The sequence below is a fragment of the Carcharodon carcharias genome, chromosome 3, assembly GCF_017639515.1.
Source record: "Carcharodon carcharias isolate sCarCar2 chromosome 3, sCarCar2.pri, whole genome shotgun sequence".
Lineage (NCBI taxonomy): Eukaryota > Metazoa > Chordata > Chondrichthyes > Lamniformes > Lamnidae > Carcharodon > Carcharodon carcharias.
Window position 1 is genome coordinate 198,120,359 of NC_054469.1, and position 22,681 is coordinate 198,143,039.

General features: G+C 42.9%; 1 protein-coding gene across 1 annotated transcript in view; it reads left to right on the top strand.

Moving 5' to 3' along the window:
• Positions 1–22,681, top strand: part of LOC121276368 (acidic amino acid decarboxylase GADL1-like) — a 97,911-nt gene that overhangs the window by 67,588 nt on the left and 7,642 nt on the right. The window contains exons 13-14 of the mRNA XM_041184696.1: positions 5,238–5,289; positions 7,822–7,911. Coding sequence (XP_041040630.1) covers positions 5,238–5,289; positions 7,822–7,911 — 142 coding nt within the window. The remainder of the gene's footprint in view (positions 1–5,237; positions 5,290–7,821; positions 7,912–22,681) is intronic.

The following is a 22,681-nucleotide window of genomic DNA, read 5'->3' on the forward strand; positions in this document are numbered from 1 at the left end:
GCTGTTGTTGAAAAGAGCTGCCTCCCTCTAATTGGCTGGCAGCTTTCAGCAGGCAGGATCTCCACTCCTGGGGCCTTGATACCAGGGAAAGGTCCTGCACTGGCCTCTCAACTGCCTGATTGTCTCATGATTTGGACGGGCCTTCCCCAAAGGAAGCTACACGGGTCTCTCTCTGGCTCTGCAGGCGCCAGGCAAGACCCCCATCATCGCCACGAGATTCTGCCCTGTGTTTTTGATTCCAAAGTCCAAATCTTTAGTGTAAATTGTAAACAGTAGTGGTCCCACCTTCTGCCACTCTAAATTACTACCCTTTATGCCCACTCTCTGCTTCCTGTCTTGAAATCAGCTAGCAATCCATTTTACCACCTGTCTCCTTACTCCACCTTCTCTGACCTTATTCGTTATTCTAAGATGGGGCCCTTAATTAAGGCCTTTTGAAAATGTAGATAAATTACATCAATTCACCGTTGTCTACTCTCTCTGTTACATCCTCACAAAATTCAATAATGTTGGTTAAGCAGGATTTTCCCTTTTGAAATCTATGCTGACTATTCATTATTATTCCTCAATTCTTGTTTTTTATTCTCTCCTCTATGGGGATTCCATTATTTTTCCTAGTACTGAGGTTAAGCAGGCAGGTCTATAATTCCCACTTTCTTAAATACAGAATTACATTAGATATCAGCCAGTCCTCTGGCACTACAGTGTTTTTTAACCAATTATCAAATAAGCGTACTGATGTCTCTCCTGATTCTTCCCTACACTTTTAAAAAATATGTGGATGCAATCCATCCAGACCAGGGGCTTTATCTTCTTTGAGTTTGTTTAGTTCATTCAGAATACCCCCTTTTTTTATTTTAAATGCACTTGGAAGGCTGTCTCCATGCCTTGCCCATGTTTGGTTTGGATCGGTGCTCCTGTAGCTATATAACCACTTCTCTCTCTCTAATGGAGAGAGATGCCTGTGGCCCCTCATGGACTATGGCTAACTATCTATCACATTGCTCATCTCATCATTCAATGTCATATCTACCTGTCCTAACTCCCTGGTAAACACCGAGGTAAAATAATTAATATTTCTGCCACCTCTAATACCATCCTTGTCTGTGGTACTATTCTATCTATTCTTTAATGCTCCTATTCCCACCACAGCCTGGAGTCTTACTTAAGTCATGGATTGGAATCTGGCTCAGTGGTAAATGACAGCAGGACATATTCTGGATAGGTGACAGCTGTGAGCTGTGAAGGACCTCACAATGCGGAGTCCAAAAGACCCAGATTTTTGATTGTGTCAAAACTGATAAGAACATGGGATGGTGGAGAGAACTCTTTGTTTGATTCAGGTTTTATAGATAAGGTATTCCTAACAACATGGGTGTTCACCTGAAATAGGTAGAATGTGACTCAGTGGTACATGTCTCACCATGGAGTCTGAAAATGGTGGAATCAAGCCTCCCCCTCCACCCCTGCCCCCCACCTCAACCCCTGTCCCCCACCTCCAGAGACTTGAGCACAAATGGCTGATGCTCCAGTGCCTATTGTAGGTGCTATCCTTTGGATAAGGCATTAAACTGGATTATCTGCCCTCCCTGGTGCATATAAAACATTGTAAGGCCCTATTTTGAAGAAGAGCAGGGAAGATTTCCTTGGAGTTCTGACCAGTATTTGTTGCTGGACCAACAGCTAAAACAGATTATCGGGTCATTCTTGGTTTGTGGGGCTCATGCTGTATGTAAATTGGCTGCTGTGTTTCCTACATAGCAACAATGACTTCACTTCAGAAAGTACTTCATTGACTCTAAAGTGCTTTGTGATGTCCTGAGGCTGTGAAAGGAGCTACCTTACTGCAAGTTCTTCCCATTTCAATACCAGGGTAGCAGCCCTCACTACTATTCATTATTATATGTGATAGATGATGCCACTCTCCTGGTTCATACTTGGTTTGGAAGATCCCTGCTACAATAGTTAAGTTCTTCCAGCTGTCCTGGTGGCTGCAATAATTTGTACAGGTTGCTTCCAGGAGAACAAAGAACAAAGACAAGTACAGCACAGGAACAGGCCCTTCGGCCCTGCAATCCTGCGCCGATCATATTGCCCGTCAACTAAAACGTTTTGCACTTTCTGGATCCGTATCCCTCTATTCCCATCCTATTCATGTATTTGTCAAGCTGCCTCTTAAACACCACTATCGTACCTGCTTCCACCACCTCCTCTGGCAGCGAATTCGAGACACTCAGTATACCCTCTGCATAAAAAAACTTGCCCCGCACATCTCCTACATAGTTTTCTCCTCTCACCTTAAATCCATGCCCCCTAGTAATTGACTCGTCCACCCTGGGAAAAAGCCTCTGACTACTCTGTCCATGCCACTCATAATTTTGTAAACTTCTATCAAGTTGCCCTTCAATCTCCGTCGCTCTAGTGAGAACAATCCGAGTTTCTCCAACCTCTCCTCATAGCTAATAACCTCCAGACCAGGCAGCATCCTGGTAAACCTCCTCTGCACACTCTCCAACACCTCCATATCCTTCTGGTAATATGGCAACCAGAATTGCATGCAATATTCCAAGTGTGGCCTAACCAAGGTTCTATACAGCTGCAGCATGACTTCCCAGCTTGTATACTCAATACCCCTGTCAATGAAGGCAAGCATGCCATATACCTTCCTGACTACCTTATCCACCTGCGTTGCCACTTTCAGTGACCTGTGGACCTGTACACCCAGATCCTCTGCCCGTCAAGGGTTCTGCCATTTACTGTGTAATTCCTGCCTGTACTAGACCTTCCAAAATGTATTACCTCGCATTTGTCTGGATTAAACTCCATCTGCCATTTCTCTGCCCAAGTCTCCAACCAATCTATATCCCGTTGTATTGTTTGACAGTCCTGTTCATTATCTGCAACTCCTCCAACCTTAGTGTCGTCTGCAAACTTACTAATTAGCCCAGTTACATTTTCCTCCAAATCGTTTATGTATACTACAAACAGCAAAGGTCCCAGCACTGATCCCTGCGGAACTCCACTAGTCACAGCTGTCCATTCAGAAAAGCACCCTTCCACTGCTACTCTCTGTCTTCTATGACCAAGCCAATTCTGTATCCATCTTGCCAGCTCACCTCTGATCCCATGCGACTTTACCTTCTGTACCAGTCTGCCATGAGGGACCTTGCCAAAGGCCTTACTGAAATCCATGTATATAACATCCACTGCCTTTCCATCGTCGATAATCTTTACCATTTCCTCGAAAAACTCCCTCAAGTTAGTGAGACACGACCTCCCCTTCACAAAACCATGCTGCCTCTCACTAATACGCCCATTTGCTTCCAAATGGTAGTAATTCCTGTCACGAAGAATCTTCTCCAATAATTTCCCTACCACTGACGTAAGGCTCACCGGCCTGTAATTTCCTAGATTATCCCTGCTACCCTTCTTAAACAATGGAACAACATTGGCCATTCTCCAGTCCTCTGGGACCTCACCCGTAGCCAGTGAGGATGTAAAGATTTCTGTCAAGGCCCCAGCAATCTCCTCCCTTGCCTCCCTCAGTACTCTGGGGTAGCTCCCATCTGGCCCTGGGGAATTATCCACCTTAATATTCTTCAAGACGCCTAACACCGCCTCTTTTTTGATCTCAACATGATCCAGACTATCTACAGAGTTTGAAAGGAGCCTACGAACCTCCACAGCTTGATGTAGAAGTGAATGCAATAATGGAGTGGACATGGCAGAATTCTCTTTACCGATCACATCTGTCTCTTAATACTCACTTAAAAAAGATTAGCTTTAATAAGCACAGCAGATAATGGGAATAACATAGTAAGACCTGAACCAGCGTAGCAGGTAGGCTGACCATATTCTCTTATGGACAGGGATGAGAGAGAACTACTGAAACTCCTGTTTGCTTTCCTTACTCTCTGTAATCAGTGTGTTTTTGAAAAGGAAGATGTGTGTGTTTCTTAACTGCTGAGTGTGTGGTCAATTTGAATAGCCAGCAGCAAGCTTTTTGTGGGTTTAAATGAAGAGGATTATTTATTCACATGTTCCATCCGCAATCTAATGCTACATCATTCATGCACACGCACACAAATAACACAGCACACAAGGAAAATGCAGTTAAAGAGAATAGTGCATTTCTACAAGTTGTAAACAAAAGAGTAGCTCTTAATTCGCATCATTCTCTCATCTTGAAAAAAAGGATGCATTGCAGGCCTGGTGAAGAAGGCATTTTTGCTCTTGAAGGATCATCTAAGTGGATTCAGTAGTCGGAGTTGAATATCAGAATTGTTGCAGGATTCCCTCAAAGAGATGAATTTTCAGCAGGTCATAAAATTAGTTACTTGTAGTCTCATTACCAGCAGGTCGGTTTTCTGTACTAGTGGACTTGAAAAAGAATATGCGTGGAGACCTTAAGATGTTGTAGTTTTAAGTTTTTAAAGGCACAGATGTTGCTCCCTTCTCTGCTGCAGCTGACTGTGCAGTTATTGTTCTGTGTTCGGCGGACAGCACTCAAAGCCTTTCTTGAAGGGGAGGACAAGATGGCTGCCTTACCATGTGGTCCATCATAGCTCCCTTCCAAATATTGTGTTGGGTTTAAGTTAATTAGCCACAAGCTGGGTCTTTGTGTGCATTCACCCTGGGGGCCTGAGACAATCACAGTCTTTTGTTCTGAAAAGGCCCGTTCAAGCCAGGCAAAACCTTTTGGGCGGTTTCAGGAGATGAGTATTAACACTTAGTCTGTAAGGTGTCCTTCTGCCGTTTCAAGACAGTATGGTAATTGGAATCCACAGATCAAGTAAGTTGACTCTTGGCAGCCAACTTTTGTAGAATTTTAATATCCATTTTTAAAAGAAAAGTTAGTTCCAGAAGATTCCAAAATGACAACAGTTCATGTTTTAAAAGTTATGGATAGGATATGCCTCTACTGGGCATGACAATATATAAATAAATATAAATATATATGTATATAAAAGGTGCATGTCCTTTGTCCCTAATTTAATTTGAATGGTAATAGCTCTCTCATTGATTACAATATATCTTCATGTACCAATCACCAAACTGGATTGGAAACTTAAAAATCCTTGCAAATCAAGTACAGTACATTGATTATTCTAATCAGAGGCAGCGTTAGATCTGGCTTGCTGTGATGTACAGTTTTGGACAATTTTTAAAAGTGGCAATACATTCATGTTTATAACTTGATACCCTTAAAGCAAAACAGCATTTGTTTCTATTTGCAGGTACTTGGCTGATGAAATCAAGAAGAAGAAAGAATTCCGATTGATTCTGGAGGTAAGCATTTTACACAAATCTTTTATCTTTGACTTCTCATACAGAGATCCTCCCTGTGAGATTATGATTATTAATTTGCCCCTCTATTTAGGGTAGTATCCAATTTACTAATTCTAACCTTGATCAGAGACAACAGCCACAGAAATTGCCACTAAGTTTACTAAAGAGTTGATTCATTTTTTTTTAACTACCACCTTCTCAAGTGCAGTTAGGAGTGGGCAAGAAATGCTGACCATGCCAGCGACACCCAGACCCAGATTAAATTCCTCAATAACAATGAGCAAAAGGTGCAATCGTCCCAGATTTGCACTAAGTGCGGTAGTGGGCGTGAACAATGAGATTTTACTCCCGGCCGCAATGGTGGGTTTTTGTGCCGTATTGTCTGCTTCCTGTCTCATTAATTATGCAGCCATGCACACAGTTCTCAATGCTTGCAGCCCAGGACCGCTCCAGTGAAGACATGGCCCACAGAGCCAAAAAGAGTTCGGTGAGCCGTCACTGGAATGTCCTTGGGAAGTTCACCATGATGTCCTCCACCCCCGTTCTGGCCGCAGGAGGTCTAGCAAGCTCAACACTCCAACTTCGGAGGCACTGGCAGTGGTGGTCAGCCAAAGCTGCACAGAAGAGCTTGGCCATCCAGTGCAGAAAGAGGATGAATGATCTCATTCATGCCACCAGCATAAGGCAACCATCTCATCATTCTAAACTCCCACTGCCTCCTCAGCCCTCACCATTTTGAGGCTGCTTGCACAGATCTACATGTGCCCCCACACACACCCTGGGATACCCCCTTCCTAGTACAGCCCTCGCCCTGCAGCCTCTTAACTTGCCTGCGACCACTTCTCCCCCTTCTCCCAGCAAGCTCTAACCCTGCAACTGTTGGAAAGTTAACCATGCCTTACGGCTGGTCTGGTGGGAGTGGGCAATGAGCCCCCCTAAAAGTGATGTGCTACCTGCGAAGCCTGGTGCTGATAACCATGAATGCCGCCAGAAGCAAGGTAGGCAAAAAACTTCAGTGCCAAGCGAAGTACACATCGCTTATGTACAATTGTGAAACACATTGATGTTCAACCATGCCAATGTGCCCGCATGATCCAGCGTGGGAGGATGATTCCAGTGAACAGGGCTTATAATGAGATGCTAAAGTATTGAAATTAGATTCCCGATGTGCAGCGGCAGATAATGCAGCCCACCATTGACTGTTGGAGCGGACGATCGCCAACTGGTTTCATGATGGTGTAAAACCGATTTTTGGCCTTCTCGCCATACTGTCTGCTCACTCCTGCCAAACATGCCCGCTGCCAACAGGAGCGGAACATTCCACCCAAAGGCTCTAAACAATACTAACAACAGTTCAGACCACAGAATAACCAGGGGTGTCTATCAAATTGATTCTTCCTAATCCTCTTCATGATGCCTTCCCTGATAGGACAGCTTGTTACCTGCTCTTACCTGGTCTAATCTGCACACTCCTGGCTTACCAAAACCCCACTTCAGCGGAGGCAGCTAGTGATATAAATGGCCAGCTGCCTCTGTAAACTGGGCACGCGTGAACCCTGGTCCGACTGCAATCCCACTCATGCAAAAATAGGAAGTGCCATGATCAGGGGATGGGACTTAGGGTTTCCAGGCTCGTCCGCCATTTTCACACAATAGAGAGGGCCTCTGTCATGGCGAAAATCTGGGCCTTTGTCTGGTTTCAAGTATCCCACTCCTACAAAAGAGGCCTCTCTGTCATCATTATGTTTTGTCACAATGTCCAAAGCCATGACTTTTCATTGAATTACATAGAATGTACTACACAGGTATGGGCCATTCGGCCCAAGCAGCCCAGGCCTACATTTATGCTCCATTCAAGCTTCCTTTTATCCTTTCCCACCTAACTCTCAGCATAATCCTCTATTTCCTTCTTCCTCACTTGCTTACTTAGCTTTTCCTTAATGCATCGATACTATTCACCTCGACTACTCCCTGTTGCCAACCTCCAGGAATTAAAGATGGATCTCTTGGACACTGCTGTGACCAACCTAGAAGAAAATTCATAGGGAAACATTAAAGAAAATGGCCTTTTCATTTTCTGTGAACACTCTTGCTTATTAGTCACCAAATGATTAGAGTTAGGAAAAAGGCTGAGTGAGGAAAAAGGCCGATTTGCTGGATTAGGAGATCATTTACTAAAACTTTTAGGAATATGCCCAAACAGGTTGGCAACCCTAAGAACTGGCAGCATGAAATTAAGTGCCCGTTATACATCATGCCCGATTTTCCTTCCACTGACTCTTTAATGGGTGGCTTATTCAACATTGTCCATTTTATACCATCAATCAAAGTTAAAATGACCTCTGAAAAAGCCAGAGGAATATCTTTGCCCCTTTAGTGACTGGTGCATAATGTGCACCTTACTCTAGAATTTCAGAGCTGAATTTCTGTTTCTTATATGTGGTTTCAGAAGCTTCTTGAATGTTGTGTCCAATTATTATTGCATTTATTGCTGCATGAAGTAATAATTTTGCACACACCTTGTATTCCCAGCCGGAGTACACAAATGTCTGCTTTTGGTACATACCACCCAGCCTTAGGGATGTGCCTGAGGATGAGGATTTCTGGAAGAAGCTTCACATGGTAAGTGCCCAAGAATTGAAAGGTCTCTGCAATGACACTTAAAAGCTGCTTTGAATATATATATCAAAAATACCACCTGGGATTGGCGCAATCTCACGTGAGGCTGAACGGTTAAAGGGGCAGTACTTTCAGAACAACTGATTGGCAGAGCTGATTTTTGACTTACAAAAAGCTTTATACATTAAGTCAGTTCAGAACTTGTTGCTAAAGTGACTGCAATGTAACATCGTCATGGTGAGAATGTTAATTGAGAACATGGCTTTCAGTGAATGGCTGCCGAGTTCCACAGGGTCTTTCATTAACCTACTGGGGGTAACTTGGATGTTGGGTGAAAGTGTAAATTGGATCGTTGCCCCTTTCTGTACTCCTCTCCTGGTTTTCATTTCTATTGAAGTTGATGGGAATAAAAATTGGCACAGCTGCCTGTTTCACACAATCACCCAAAACCAAAATTACCTTCAATGTTTTGAGTGCTTTCTCTGATTTGTTTTTCCTCTGATGGAAGTTTTCTATTCAGAAGTTCCCAATTTGACATCTAACCCGGCCCCTGCCCCTCCCCCTGTGATTAATAGCAATAAAAAAGGAGGCCTGTTAAACATTGTTTAAGGTTGCCCATCTTCCAGGATTGTCCCACAATCTCTGGGAATTAAAGATTAATGCCCCAGAGACTTATGGGCAACTCAGGAGAAAAATCATAGGGGCATTAAAAACATATTGGGCAGGACATTGCTCTGGGCATGCGGGCATGCGCCCGACATGCCCGAGCGTAAAATGACATGCGATGATGTCAGGCGTGCGTCCCGAGGTCGCCGCGCAGGCTGTGTGCCTGCCCATAGTTAAAAGGCATATTAAGGCCATTAACAATCTAATTATGGTTGGCGGGCAGGCGAAAAGGCCAAGCGGCCTTTACATTTTTTAGGAAACCTCGTTCACGAGCGGGATGAGGTTTCCGAAAGCAAATAAACATTAAATAAAAACTTTATTTTTGAATTAAAAACATGTCCCAGCTCATGTGACAGAGTCACAAGAGGAGACATGTTTTATTAAATTTTTATTCTCTTCATTATTTTTTTTTTACGCAGCGCTTCAATCTTCCTGAGGGACAGAGCTGCCTCATGGAGATTGAAGCACTTTTTCTCGTGCATGCACAAACTGCGCGCTAGCCCCGGCTCTTCCTCCCCCTGCCGCCCGCATAGGCAGCGTCCAGTGCTGCCGCTCGCGATCCATGCAGGGCAGGCCTTAATTGGCCCACCTGCGTGAAATCGCGGTGCTGAGCCGATCACAGCCCCCCGCCCGTCCCTGCCGAGCAACCCAGCCAAGGGCAAAACCCTGCCCATTATTTTTGTTTTCACTCTCTTTGAGCACTTCTGATTATTATAGAAATATTGGAGATGATGAATGGGGGGGCAGGGGGGGTGCGGGGGGAAGAGTATTTGACTGGGTGGGGTGGTTGGAAACCAGAGGTTACTTGACAAAACATCCAGGAATACTTGCACCTAGAGGCGACGACCCTTGTTCAGGTGCCAAATGATTTATTTGGTTTCGCAGAATCAGTAAAATAGCATTATGTACACAAGACGGCTGGAATTTTACCATCTCTCTAGGAATGGGCTGGGAGATGGGGGTGCCCATAAAACGGTGAGGGAAGTTGGGAGCCGGTGGTGGAGTGCCAGTCACCTTCCCGTCGCCATGCCATTTTTCCAGTAGCGCAGGGAAAGTTGATGACGACCCTCCCACCCATAGGCCAATTCAGTCACTTAAGGGGTCAATTAAGAAGGTCTTCCCGTTTCCACTGGCATTTTAACAGTGGTTGGTGGGCCCTCTGAGGCCTGGTAAACCCTGGCGGCCTTCATGCAGGCTCAGGGTGGGGACCCTGGTAACCGGGCACTCCGTGGCCCACTGAGGGAGGGCCCCCTGGCAGCAATGGCTGTCCCTGTGGCAGCACCACTCCTGCCTTCATCAACACCCACCACTCGCCAACCCTCAATCGCGGCGGTCTGCCTGACTCCATTCAGCCCGACAAGTGCACATCTCATGTCAGGATTTGCAACTGTCTCTGTCACATGAGCCATTAACCCTCTCTTTCCATGCATGTAAAATTTGATTTAAGTTTAGAGTTATAAGTAAAGGACCTAGATAAAATAAATCAAGTAGGGGGCAGAAAATCCATTGTTCTATTATATTTATAAAGACATGCAGATCATATAACAAACGCAGAGCTGGACTAGCTTTGGCCTCTGCTCCAGGTTTCTCACGGTCAATAATTCTACTTAGTTCTGTTGAAGGGTCATGAGGACTCGAAACGTCAACTTTGCTCTTCTCCGCCGATGCTGCCAGATCTGCTGAGTTTTTCCAGGTATTTCCGTTTCTCTCACGGCCAAGGTTGATCTCCCAGGTCTATTAGCTCTTTGATATTGAATCGATTAGACTCTGGAGATTGACCAATGACCTTAGTATGCCCCTTTCCATTTACCATTCGTCCTGCCATCTATCCAAATTAGACCTGATGACAAGCCAGTCCCCCTGCTAACTGGGAAGTGATTAGACCTGCCTTTAACTGGTGACCAGTCAGCATCCTCTGATGCCAGTAGCTGAGTGGATTCAGGCCATTATACTGCATAGTCGTGTCACGAAATGGAGTACCATACATCAACCATCGGCTGCATTCCACTAATTTAATACCTGACATAGTAACCGATCAATAATTTTTTTTAACCAAATTAAGCAGCTTCATGTGAAATAGAACTAATTATAGCAAAAGAATCGTCCTCATCATCTGTCTTTCTCTGGTTCTCTCACTAACTACAGAGAAAATATTTCTTCCCCTTTCTTTGGCTAGTTGCCTGCAGAGAAAAAGACTCCCATGACTGGTTACCTCTAGACTCTTAACTAACTTTACTGGTTGCCAACAAAAAGCTTTTTCCTTCAGAAGTTTTCAGTTAACCTTGGGTCATTTGGTGATACTTTTACCTGAATCTGAAGTTTATGGGTTCAAGGTCTATCTGGGCCTAAGTACACACTGTCTAGGCTGACAACTCATTCCAGTATTGATGAAGTTGCTAAACTGTTTAGGTCTGTCCATTAGATGTTAAACCAAGGCAATGTATCTTGCTGCTCCTCCCCTCACTTCTTCACCACCCCTGGTCATCCTGAATGCAAGGGGAATACTGAGGGAGTGCTGCACTGTCGGACATGGTGTCTTTTGATTGAGAGATTAAATTGAGGCCTTATCTGCTCTTTCTGGTGGAAGTGAAAGATCCCAGTTCACTACAATAGGGGAAGGGCAGGACAGTTCTTCCTGATGTTCCTGGCCAGTATTTATCTGTCACCCAACATCACTAAAACAGATTACCTGTTTCATTGTCGCTATGGTGTTCGTGGGACTTGGCTATGTGCAAACTGGCTGCTGCATCAGAACAGTGATTACTCTCAAAAGTACTTCATTGGCTGTTAAGTGCTTTGGGACATCTTGAGGTTCCTCCTTTTTCTTTTCTGTGAACACTGCAAAAAAAAACCCAGAAATCTGGCTGACAGATTTTAGTCCCTAACTGTTGACCAAGGAGCATCAGACATGATTGCAACTACCAGTCCAGTGGCTGGGAAAAAGAAAATCGACCCAGTTGGGACGGTGACCTGGGAAAAAGACTGTCGGAAGGTGGGAGACTGATGGGAAAATCTGGGTGCTTCCCAGGAATTTTGGGAGGATTGGAGGACTTCCAGAGGTGGTCCTATTCCCCTTATATGTCCTTGGTTGCCCTCCATTTGTTGCTTTTAGCAGGTTTATCCCTGAAATGATGATACTGTATCCTGCACCAGCAGATGGTGCTGATAGACCTCTGTTGGCACGAAATGGATTGACTCTACCTCTAATCTCCTCCCTGTTGCAGATTTTCAACAAAGCTTTTATTGAAGTTTTTCAGAGATGGGGGCTGGCAGGGGAGCCGTGGTTGTGATGGTTGTCACAGTGACGCCATGCACAGGAAATGCAATAATGCTTTTTAATCTTCCATGCTCTATAACTCCTTCCAAACCTCTGCTGCCCATATTCTAACTCACATCAAATTCCATTCACCCATCACTTTTATGCTGCCTGACCTACATCGGCGCCTGAACCAGCAATTTCTCAATTTTAAACTTCTCACTTTTGTTCTCAAATCCCCCCTTGGCCTTGCTCCTGCCTATCTCTGGATACTCCTCCAGTACCACAACCCTCCGAAATATTTGCACACGTCCAATTTGGGTCTCTTTCGCCTCCCCGGTTGTAATCACTCTGCTGTTGGTGGCTGTGTTTTCAGCTGCCTAGGCCTTAAGCTCTGGAATTCCCTCCCTAAACCCCACCACTTCTCTATAAATCTTCTTTGTTAATATACTCCTTAAAGCCTACTTGGTTGACCAAGCTTTTGGCCATCTCTGCTATGACCTCTTTATGTGGCTAAGTGCCAAATTTTGTTTGATAATACTCTTGTGAAGCACAGAGAGACTTTTTAGTATGTTAAGGGTGCTATATAAACGCAAATTGTTGCTTCTGTTAATGCAGATTGTATCATTGTTAAGCTGTTTGTCAAACGCTTTGTGGATCGGGACACTGCTCCTTTTATGTATAAAAAAGCAACTCCAAACTATGACATCGTAACAGTCAGCATGGGGCAGGGAAAGAGTTAGTGGATAGTTTGGCAAGTTTAATCAAAAGCATTTTCTCTTCATCCTATATTGCAACAGTGACTATCTTTCAAAAGTATTTCATTGGCTGTAAAGTGCTTTGGAACGTCCTGAGCTAGGAAAGGCACTGTATAAGTGCAAGTGTTTTTTTGTTTCTGGAACACTGACACGCCAGTCAACTAGTTGTTTTGCCATTACCTTGGGAAAGTGGAGGAGATTGAAAATTGTGTTTACTGTGCAGCTGACTATAAGGCATCCATTCTAGATCTTCTGCCATCTAGTTGGATGGGTAGAACTGAGCAAATATGGGAGGAGGGGTTAAACAAACTCTCTGAGAAAATAAAGTACTATTGCAAATTATCTCCCAAAATGCTTTTCATCTGTTGCTTTTGAAATATGCAAGTGCCAATTTTAGTTAATAACAGCCCTTTCTTTCAAAGTTTAATAAGGATTTAGCAACAAAAAAAAGGTTACTGAGCATTCAAATGTCCACTAATTAACTTAAGCTTTACAACCCCATACTTAAGACTTGAAAGTCATATTATATCCTAAGGAATGTGGTTCAGTAAGCAAGAGGCAGCAGTGGGACATAGTGAACTATATTTGTGCATATATGCAGATAATATTGTATGTGCCACGTGTATACCTGAAACAATGCACAAGAGTAACACACACTGACACATGAGAGGTGGTTTCAATTGTGGATTGCTAGTTAAGAATTAAAAATGTTCAACCCTTACTACAGCTTGTGCTGTGCGTGCTATTCTTTTGTGAATACGTGGTTATGCTGTGCTATTCTATGTCTTTTCCCTCCCTATAATGAAGAGAGTGCCTTTCTTAGAGTTGAGAGAAGGGTTTTAACTTTTGGGACTGCTTTAAGGGCCATTCTTTAACACAACAGCAGATTATGGAGCACCAGCACTGCTGGTTTTGAGGACTTTCTAATTTGCAGCTGAAAATATAATATATTTTTTAAAAGGCAGTTGTTACTTCTTAATTTTTTTGAAAGTTAGCCAGATAGTTAATGAAGTGCCTTCTCATTTGATGTTTCATAGAAATAAGGAAAGAACTTGTTTTTACATAGCACCTTTCATAATCTCAGGACATCGCAAAATATTATACATCCAATTAAGTATTTTTGAAACATAGTCGCTATTAAGGAAGGGATGTTAAGGAATGGGAAGCCAATATATGTCGAGTAAACAGCCATGTGATAATAACCAGAAAATCTATTTTTCAGAACTTATGAACAGAGGTAGTCCGTTTAGCTCCTCGAATATGTTCTGCCAATCAAGGAGATAATGGCTGATCTATAACCTAACTCCATAGACCTGCTTTGCCCCATATCCCTTAATACCTATTTTTTTTCAGTAATGTTGTTTGAAGGGTAAATATTCATAAGGATATCAGGGAAAACTCCTCTGCGCTTCTTTGAATAGAGTCATGGAATCTTTTATGTCCATCTCAAAGGATAAATGGTGCTTTGGTTTTATATGTCATCTGGAAGCCAGCACTTCTAATAACTCAGCACTCTCTCAAGTACTACACGGGGAGTTTGTGCTCAAGGACACAGAGATATGAATGTTACCAACTGTACCATGGCTGATATTTCCTTTATAAATTTTCTTACTCGTGAGAAGGAACCCTGAGTTATAGAGCTGTGCCATTTGTAAAGGGACCCCTACATTTGTTGTCAATAGAAATAGTTCATGGGTTATGGGTGTCATTGGCTAACCCTTGCCCAGAGGGAAGTTAACAGTCAACCACATTGCTGTGGATCAGCACATTTCCTTTCCTAAAGAGTAATTTTAGCAGCAGTGGTTTCATGGTCAGATTTACAGATTTTTATTTAATTCAAATTTTACCATCTGCCATGGTGGGATTGGAACCCAGGCCCCTGGAGCATTACCCTGGACCTCTGGAATACTAGTCCACTGACAACACCACTATGCTCTGCTGCCTACAGAGAGAGTGAGATTGATCAACCTATATCGTTTCTTATTTCATGCAATTAAAAAAAATTCTTATGTCATTTTGACTTGTTCTTTGGTCTTTCTTCCCTGGAGTGAGGCTTGAACCCACAACCTTCTAACTCACCCGTGTGCCATGATTTAAGTTCCACTCCACAGACTTGAGCACATAATTGAGGCTGACACTCCAGTATAGCATTGAGGGAATGCAACGGTGTCAGAGGTGCCAGTTTTCAATTGAGATGCTAACTGAGGCCTCATCTACCCTCTTAAGTTAGATGCAAATAATCCCATGACACAATTTTGAAGAAGAGCAGGGTAGTTCTGCATGGTGACCTGGCCCACATTTATCCCATAATCTGCGTCACTAAAAATCAGATTACTCTGCTGTTTGTGGGACAAACAACACAAATATTTATAGATTTTGGAATTATTTTGAACCAATTAACTGTGTTTGATGCCTGGAAATCATGCTGTGGATTTCCAGCTGGGCCTCACTTTGTAAACTGTGAAAGACATGCTTGAAAGCGAAAGCAAAGTGAAGATCTAATATAAAAAAAACCTTGGCTTCTTGAGCAGTTGACCAGGTTTTTGACAATGAAGAGAGTGGAAAGATAAGCTTGTTAATAGGTGTGTACCATTAAAGCAATCACTGAAACGTGCTAACGCAAGCTTGCTTTTCAAAAATGCATACCAGAAAAGACTCTATGGTGGGTTACAGTAGGATTTTTGAACAGGTTAGCTGAGACTTTATCTGCAGTTAGATCCGTCAGAAATCACCCCAACAAGGTATCAGTGATACCCAGTGTTGCCTGTGGTGAGCTATTGGCCTAGTATTTGCTGGAAAAGTAAAGGCGAGTTCACAACACCTGTTGTTATCAGTGCGGGAATAAAGCAGCAATTTGTGGCGAGGAAGAGATAGACCATGAGTTGCAAATTGCTGGATGACTTGTTCTGTCCCACTGGTAGCCTTGCAAAAACTAGAGCTCGACATCAACCTCCCCCATGAATATCTAAATTGCTGGATTTGTGCCATATTTATAAATTAAAGTTGCCGCAGAAAGTTAGGGAGGCATTTCATTTCATGAGGACCCTGTTAATAAGTTGATTTTTGGCGCTCAATCTTGGAGGTCCAGAAAAGGAACAATTGAGACTGCGGAGTCTCACTCCTGCAGGTAGTATATTGTTGCTAGAGGTTTTTGAAATGTAACATTTTTATAACATCTTACTTTTCCTTTCTGTCTCTTTTTTTTCCCCTCTCAATCTAATCTTTCTTTCCTTTTTCTTTATTTCTCTGTCTATCTGATTGGACTGCTATTTGCCCTATTTCTTTTCCGTTGGTTCCTCTGTTTCTTTCTCTATCCCCAAATTTAAATGGTTAATGAAATGAACTATAGGTCCCATCGTCAGGAGGTCCCAGATGCTCTATTGATGTTCATGTTTCCAACATATTGCAGCAGCAAAATAATTGGAGCTGAAAGGTGAGGGAAAGCATCTAAGACGGAGTGTTCACCACAAGAAATCCCGCTCCAGCAAATTCTGAGCCAATTTTTTTACCCCCTTTTAGTACTTAACAGCAAATGCATACATGTGTCAGGAAGGTGTATGTTGTACATACTCAAAACATTACAAACTTCTGAGATGGATTAAATAAAATACTGATCAGAAACAGGGAATTGGCCACACAGCCATAGTTGTTCATAACTTCATATTGTCTGCCAGATGTATGATACATGTAGATACTTGCATACACTTGGCTCACCAGTGTATAGTGCAAACCTCAGCACGTTATTTAATTCTGGGAACTATTCCAGCTTCCCTTGGAGTTGTTGGCATAGAAACAAGTAGAGACACCAGTATTAAAGATCTAGCAGCTCTCACTTGTACCTGAGTCCAAGAAGGCAAATTCTTGATGTGAATGGTATCTGACTTTAATCCACAGATTTTTATGCAATATTCTTAGCAAGTGAACTAGTGTTTTTTTTATATCTGCTTATTCAGATTTGTTGCGTACAGCTGTTTCAAGACATTAAAAGAGAAATAAACCTGTCAAGTGGGAATTAACGCTACGTTCAGCTATGCTCAGTTTACAGACTTTTTTAATTCATTTATGGGCTTGGGATGTGGGTGTCGCTGGCTAGGACAGTATTTCTTGCCCATCCCTAATTGCCCTTGAGAAATTGGTGGTGAGCTGCCACCTTGAACTGCTGCAGTCCCTGTGGTGTTGGTACACCCACAGTGCTGTTAAGGAGGGAGTTCCAGGATTTTAACCCAGTGACAGTGAAGGAATGGCGATATAGTGCCAAGTCAGGATGGTGAGTGGCCTGGAGGGGAACTTCCAGGTGGTGGTGTTCCCATGTGCCTGCTATCCTTGTCATGGGCTTGGAAGGTGCTGTCTAAGGAGCCTTGGTGAGTTTCTGCAGTGCATCTTGTAGATGGTACACACTGCTGCCACTGCGTGTCGATGGTGGAGGGATCGAATGTTTGTGGATAGGGTGCCAATCAAGCGGGTTGCTTTGTCCTGGATGGTGTCAATCTTCTTGAGTGTAGCTGGAGTTGCACTCATCCAGTCAAGTGGAGAGTTTTCCATCACACTCCTGACTTGTGCCTTGTAGATGGTGGACAGGATTTGCGGAGTCAGGAGGTGAGTTGCTCATCGCATGATTCCTAGCCTCTGACCTGCTCATGAAACCACAATATTTATATGGCTAGTCCAGTTTAGTTTCTCAATGGTAACTCCCCATTGGGAGGTTACATTGAGAGGATGTTGATAGTAGGGGATTTAGTAATGGTAATGCCATTGAATGTCAAGGGGTGATGGTTTCCTCTCTTATTTCAGATGGTTATTGCCTGCACTTGTGTGGCGTGAATGTTACTTGCCACTTGTCAACCCAAGCCTGGATATTGTCCAGGTCATGCTGCATTTGGACATGGACTGCTTCAGTATCTGAGAAGCCAGAAATAGTGCTGAACATTGTGCAATCATCAGCAAACATCCTCACTTCTGACCTTATGATGGAAGGAAGAAATATTAAAATGATAAGAAATAGATAACCTCTAGCTATATGGTTTATGTCACATAGATTGGAATACATCATTAGAATTTTGTTTTAAAGTTTGAAACCTCCTTAACTTAAAGGCCTCGGACTTTACTACACTCTCTTCCTTCGCCTGCTTACTTCCTGTTCATGCCCTGTTACTTCACACATCAACTTGTGAACTTGTGGGGTGGGGAGAAGGGAAGAAAGGACAGAAAGAGAAGAGGGAGGGAGGGACAGACAGACAGACAGAGGGTGAAAACTGAAATGAGGTATGGAGAGAACCTTTATGGTACCAACATTTTAGAATTTGAACAGCTTCCCCCAATATCATCTTTATTAGATATTTCACCATGAAGGGTCCCAGGCTTTGGCACCAAGGCCCGAATTGCTTCACTTTTCTTTGTACTGGAAACATTCACCTTCTCCGTATTTGGTCTGAGATTCCAGTTTGTCCTTTGAGAGGGATATCTGTGGTCTGGTTCCCTCTCCTCATCATGTCATCATGTGCTTGTGGCATTCTATTAAAGGATACAGTATTCAAAAAATAATGTTCAACAAATCCTTTTTTTCCTTTGATATATATTAACGATCTAGGTTTGGATGTACAGGATGTACAATGTAAAAGTTTGCAGAACACTTGGAAGTTTTATGAACTGTTATGAGAAGAGATAGACTTCAAGAGGACAGACAGGCTGTTGAAATGGGTGGACATGTGGCAGATGATTTTTAATGTGGAGGTGTGAAGTGATATATTTCGGTAGTGTTACGATCCTAGTTGCTGTTAATGCTAGACAAGTGAAATCCAGAGTTAAACCTGGCTTGATAATTCCTAACTTTTTATTTAGAAACTGTGGAGGAAAGTTACTGAATAAATTCGCATGAGTCTACTGATGAACTTGTAATACAAAAAATAAAACATTTATTAAAACAGGAAAAGTGAACTATATTATACCAGACAAAAAGGTCAGAAAGATCTCAACACAAACACAAGAAGATGATTCAAATTCCCACTGTTCTTTTACCCCAGAAATATTTTTACTAACACATAAACCGTTGAAGAGTTACGACTAGCTTGACGCAAAGGCTTCTTGCTTAAGACTGGCACAGATGCAAACGATTTTCTTCTGGTGAATTCCTGAGCATTTACTTGATGCTTCTCACCTGACCCATATCTCTCCCCATGACTCTCAAAAACCGCACTCTAAGCTCACTGTTTCTTCAATTGTGGAGGAAATAAATGAGTTCCCTAAACTCAGTCTGCCAGTAGCACTTCCGCTAAACTGATCACTTTACTGTGTCCCATTATTCAGTTAACTATTGTCCCACTAGACTTGCAGTCTTACTTCTCAGAGGGCTTCAAACCCCAGTCATCTCTCTGACACACACATTCTGAACTCCCCTCTCTCACTCCTGTCTTTTCTGTGTCCCTGGATCACTATCACTAGGCAACAGTAAAGCTTTTCCACTTGGTGTTTTGTCTCCAGAATCACTGATTTTTCAACCTCTTTTAACCCATCCGTTTAACTTCAGGGGTTGTAAGACCTCATTAAAAATGTATATATACAAACAAACCCAAAAGATCTGAAACCTCAGTCACAGATCTATCCAGACTCTTAGGCCAGAATTTTCCCGTCGGTGATTTGGGTGCGGGATCCGCTCGCCGACGTGGAAACGACGAGGAACCCCCGATGTCATCCCGGACCATTTAAATATTGAGGAAGGTGGGCGGACAGCGAAATCAGCTGTCTGCCCGCTGACCTGTCAATGGCCAATTGAGGCCATTGACAGGATAATTAAGCTCATTAAATGCCCTGCCCGACCAACCTTAAGGCTGGTGGGCAGGTGAGGAGCCCCAACAGGGAATAGAACAAAACATGTGGGATGACTGGTGGGATGAGGTTTCATGTCCATTTTAAAAATGTTTAATAAACTTTATGTCCTTTTTATTAACATGCCGCATCTCGTGTGACATCGTCACATGAGGGGGACATGCTAATACATTTTTTGTTTGTCCATTCTTGATGTTTAAAAAACTTTCAGTGATCTCCCTGAGACAGCACTTAGTCTCAGGGAGCAGTGCGCTCTTTTGTGTGCATGTGTGAAAGAACGCACTTTGACGTTTGGGGAATCCCTCGCCCCTGCGCATAGCGCTTCCTGTCGGGCAGCCCGCTGGGTGGGCCTCCATTGACCTGCCCACTTAAAATGGCGGCAGGGCCCGCATCGGCAGCGGGGGTTGGCTGCCCACCTGCCCACCAAGGGCAAAATTCTGCCCTTAGGCACCAAGTTTCATAAACAAAACCTAAATGAAACTGAAACCATTTTGACATTTCTTAATTCACAAATGTATATGTAAATTCAGCTTAAAATTATACATTGTTCTAGCAGTAGGAAGAACCAGGAGAGGCAATATAAAATAAAGGGTACAATTCTAAAGGGAGTGTTTGAAAAGAGAGATATGGGGGTAGATGTTGAAGGCAGCAGGGCTGGTTGAGAAAGTGTTTAAAAAGGCATATGGGATCCTGGGCCTTACAAATAGGGCTGGATCTTTCACTCGGGAAATAAAGCACATTGATGTCCACCGAGCAGTGAGCCCACCGACAATTAAAAGGCCTATTAAGGCCATTAAGTTAATAATTGTCCTGAATTTTTCACTGCCTGTTCAACCTAATGGTTGACAGGCAGGCAAAACGGCCAAGTGGCCTTTGCATTTTTAGGAAACATCATCCACGGGCGGGATGAGGTTTCTTAAAGCAAATAAAAATGAAATAAAAATTTTACACTTGAATTAAAAACAGAGCCATATGAGCAGGGGGACATGTTTTATGACATTCTTATTTTGGTTATTAGTTTTTTTAAACAGCACTTCATCTCCCTGAGGCAGCTCCGTGCCTTGGGGAGATTGAAGTGCTCTTTCGCACACATGCATGAAGTTTACGCTAGGCCTGCTCGCCATCCTCCCTCCCCCCCCGACTTCTGTGCTGCTGCTCGCTTCCCACCCTAGGCAGGCCTTAATTGGCCTGCCCGCGTAAAATCGCTTCCTGACTGCCCCTGCTGAGCATCCCCACCAAGGGCAGAATTCTGTTCATAGCGTACAAAAGCAAGAAAGTTATGATGAAACTTTATAAAACACTGGTTCGACGTCAGCTGGAGTACTGTGTTCAATTCTGGGCATCACACCCTGAGATGAATGTAAAGGATTTAGAGAGGAAAGATTCATGAGAATGGCTCCTGGGATGAGGAACTTCAGTTAGGTGGATAGATTAGAGAAGCTGGGGTGGTTGTCTTTAGAGAAAAGAAGGTTGAGAGGAGATTTGATGAAGATGTTCAAAATCATGAGGAATCGAGACAGATTAGATAGAGAGAAACTGATCCCATTGGCAGAAGAGTTGAGAACCAGAGGACATTGATTTAAGATGAAGGGCAAAGGAATCAACAGTGAGGTGACGAAGAACAGCAAGTGATTAGGATCTGGAGTGTCGTGAAGGCAGATGTAATTGTGACTTTCAAATGGGATTTGGATAAGAACCTGAAGAGAAAAGAGTTGCAGGGCTCTGGGGTATGGGCAGAGGAGTTGGAATATGTGAGTTTCTCTTGCAGAGAGCCAGCACAGATACAATGACTCAAATGGCCTTCTGCTGTGTTGTAATCATCCTATGGCTCTATGATAAGAGAAAACTTGGCTTCTTTCTCAGCACCCCTGCCAGAATTGGGGTTTCTTTTGTCTCTAAGATATTTTCAAGAGATTAAAATGTGAACTTCCTTATTGTCATGGTGAGATGTAACTGTCTAGCTTCTAGCTGTGTAAAATGACCTGGATCCATATTCTCACCTAGTCGTTACTTTAAAAAGAAGCAATTTGCCTCTACCAGTGAACATTATAAGACCAACTGATCTGGAGGTGTAGATCCAGGGGACCACTAATATGGCACAGAAGTAGGCTGCTTATCATCTTGTGTTGAAAAAATGAAGATATTTCTGCCCCTATTTGGGTCAGATTAATCTACCATCATTCATAGCCCTGTTATATGTGGTTTATAAGTTCTGTAAATTTGGGGTTTCTATTTGATTTGGCAATGACTTTCAGGAAATTTGATTCTTTGTTCTCGGATATTCTCATACGGCTGGTGATCTCCCCCAGCTTTCCCCTAGATTTCCTCACCTAGAGTTTGTTTGTGTAGATAGTCTTTCTATATCGCACCTATTTATCTTCTCACCCTTTCCTTTGATCACTCTGGGGTGTCATGAAGGCTGGGAGGCAATCGGAAAAACATCCTATAGTGAATGTTATCCTGTCCCAAACGATATGTGGTCCTGGATCTTAATAAGCTGCAGTAATGACTTCTTTAGAAATGCAATCGACAATCTCAGGAGAAGGACACATATCCCAAACAGAGTCTCATATATTGTCATCCAGATACTGGGAATGACCAAATAATTGTACCTTTATGGTGGTGTCTGTACCGCCAAGAAATTGAGTAACTCAAATGTTTTGATCAACTGCATCAAGCTAGATCAGCTGTTGCTAACTTCTACCCCTTCAGCTTGCTGAACATCTTCAGTTCCATTATGGGTTCTGGGTTGAAATCTGTGTTTCAAGTCAGGTTATCTGCTTTCCATGTTTTTTGAAGTTCAGTGTTGGACAAGATTGCCATTGACCCTAAACTGGGATAATAATTGGACTCTTCATGATTATACAGCACAGGGTTTGATACCAATTCTGTATTTTCCATTGCCTTTCAAAAAAAAACATATGTTTATAACAGTCATTTTACATCATCGATGCGGATCCCAAATTATTCAAAAGTAGAAATCACAAGGCTGTAAGCTACATAACAAATTAGAGACCTGTGACTGTACAACATAAAGTACAGCTGACAAAATTACACTGTGGGTTACACATTGTGCCATGTGCAAATATGCTTATCAACATGAACTTTCCTGGAGCCTAGTTTTCTAAAAGTGAAGTGAACACAAGTTTTCATGTAACTTAAAGAAGGCTTAATACTAAACGTATATGGTACAATGGAGATTCATTGAACTAGCTGAGATGGTTACCTTGTGAGGATCTCAAACTAATTGATAAAAACAAAAAACTGTGGA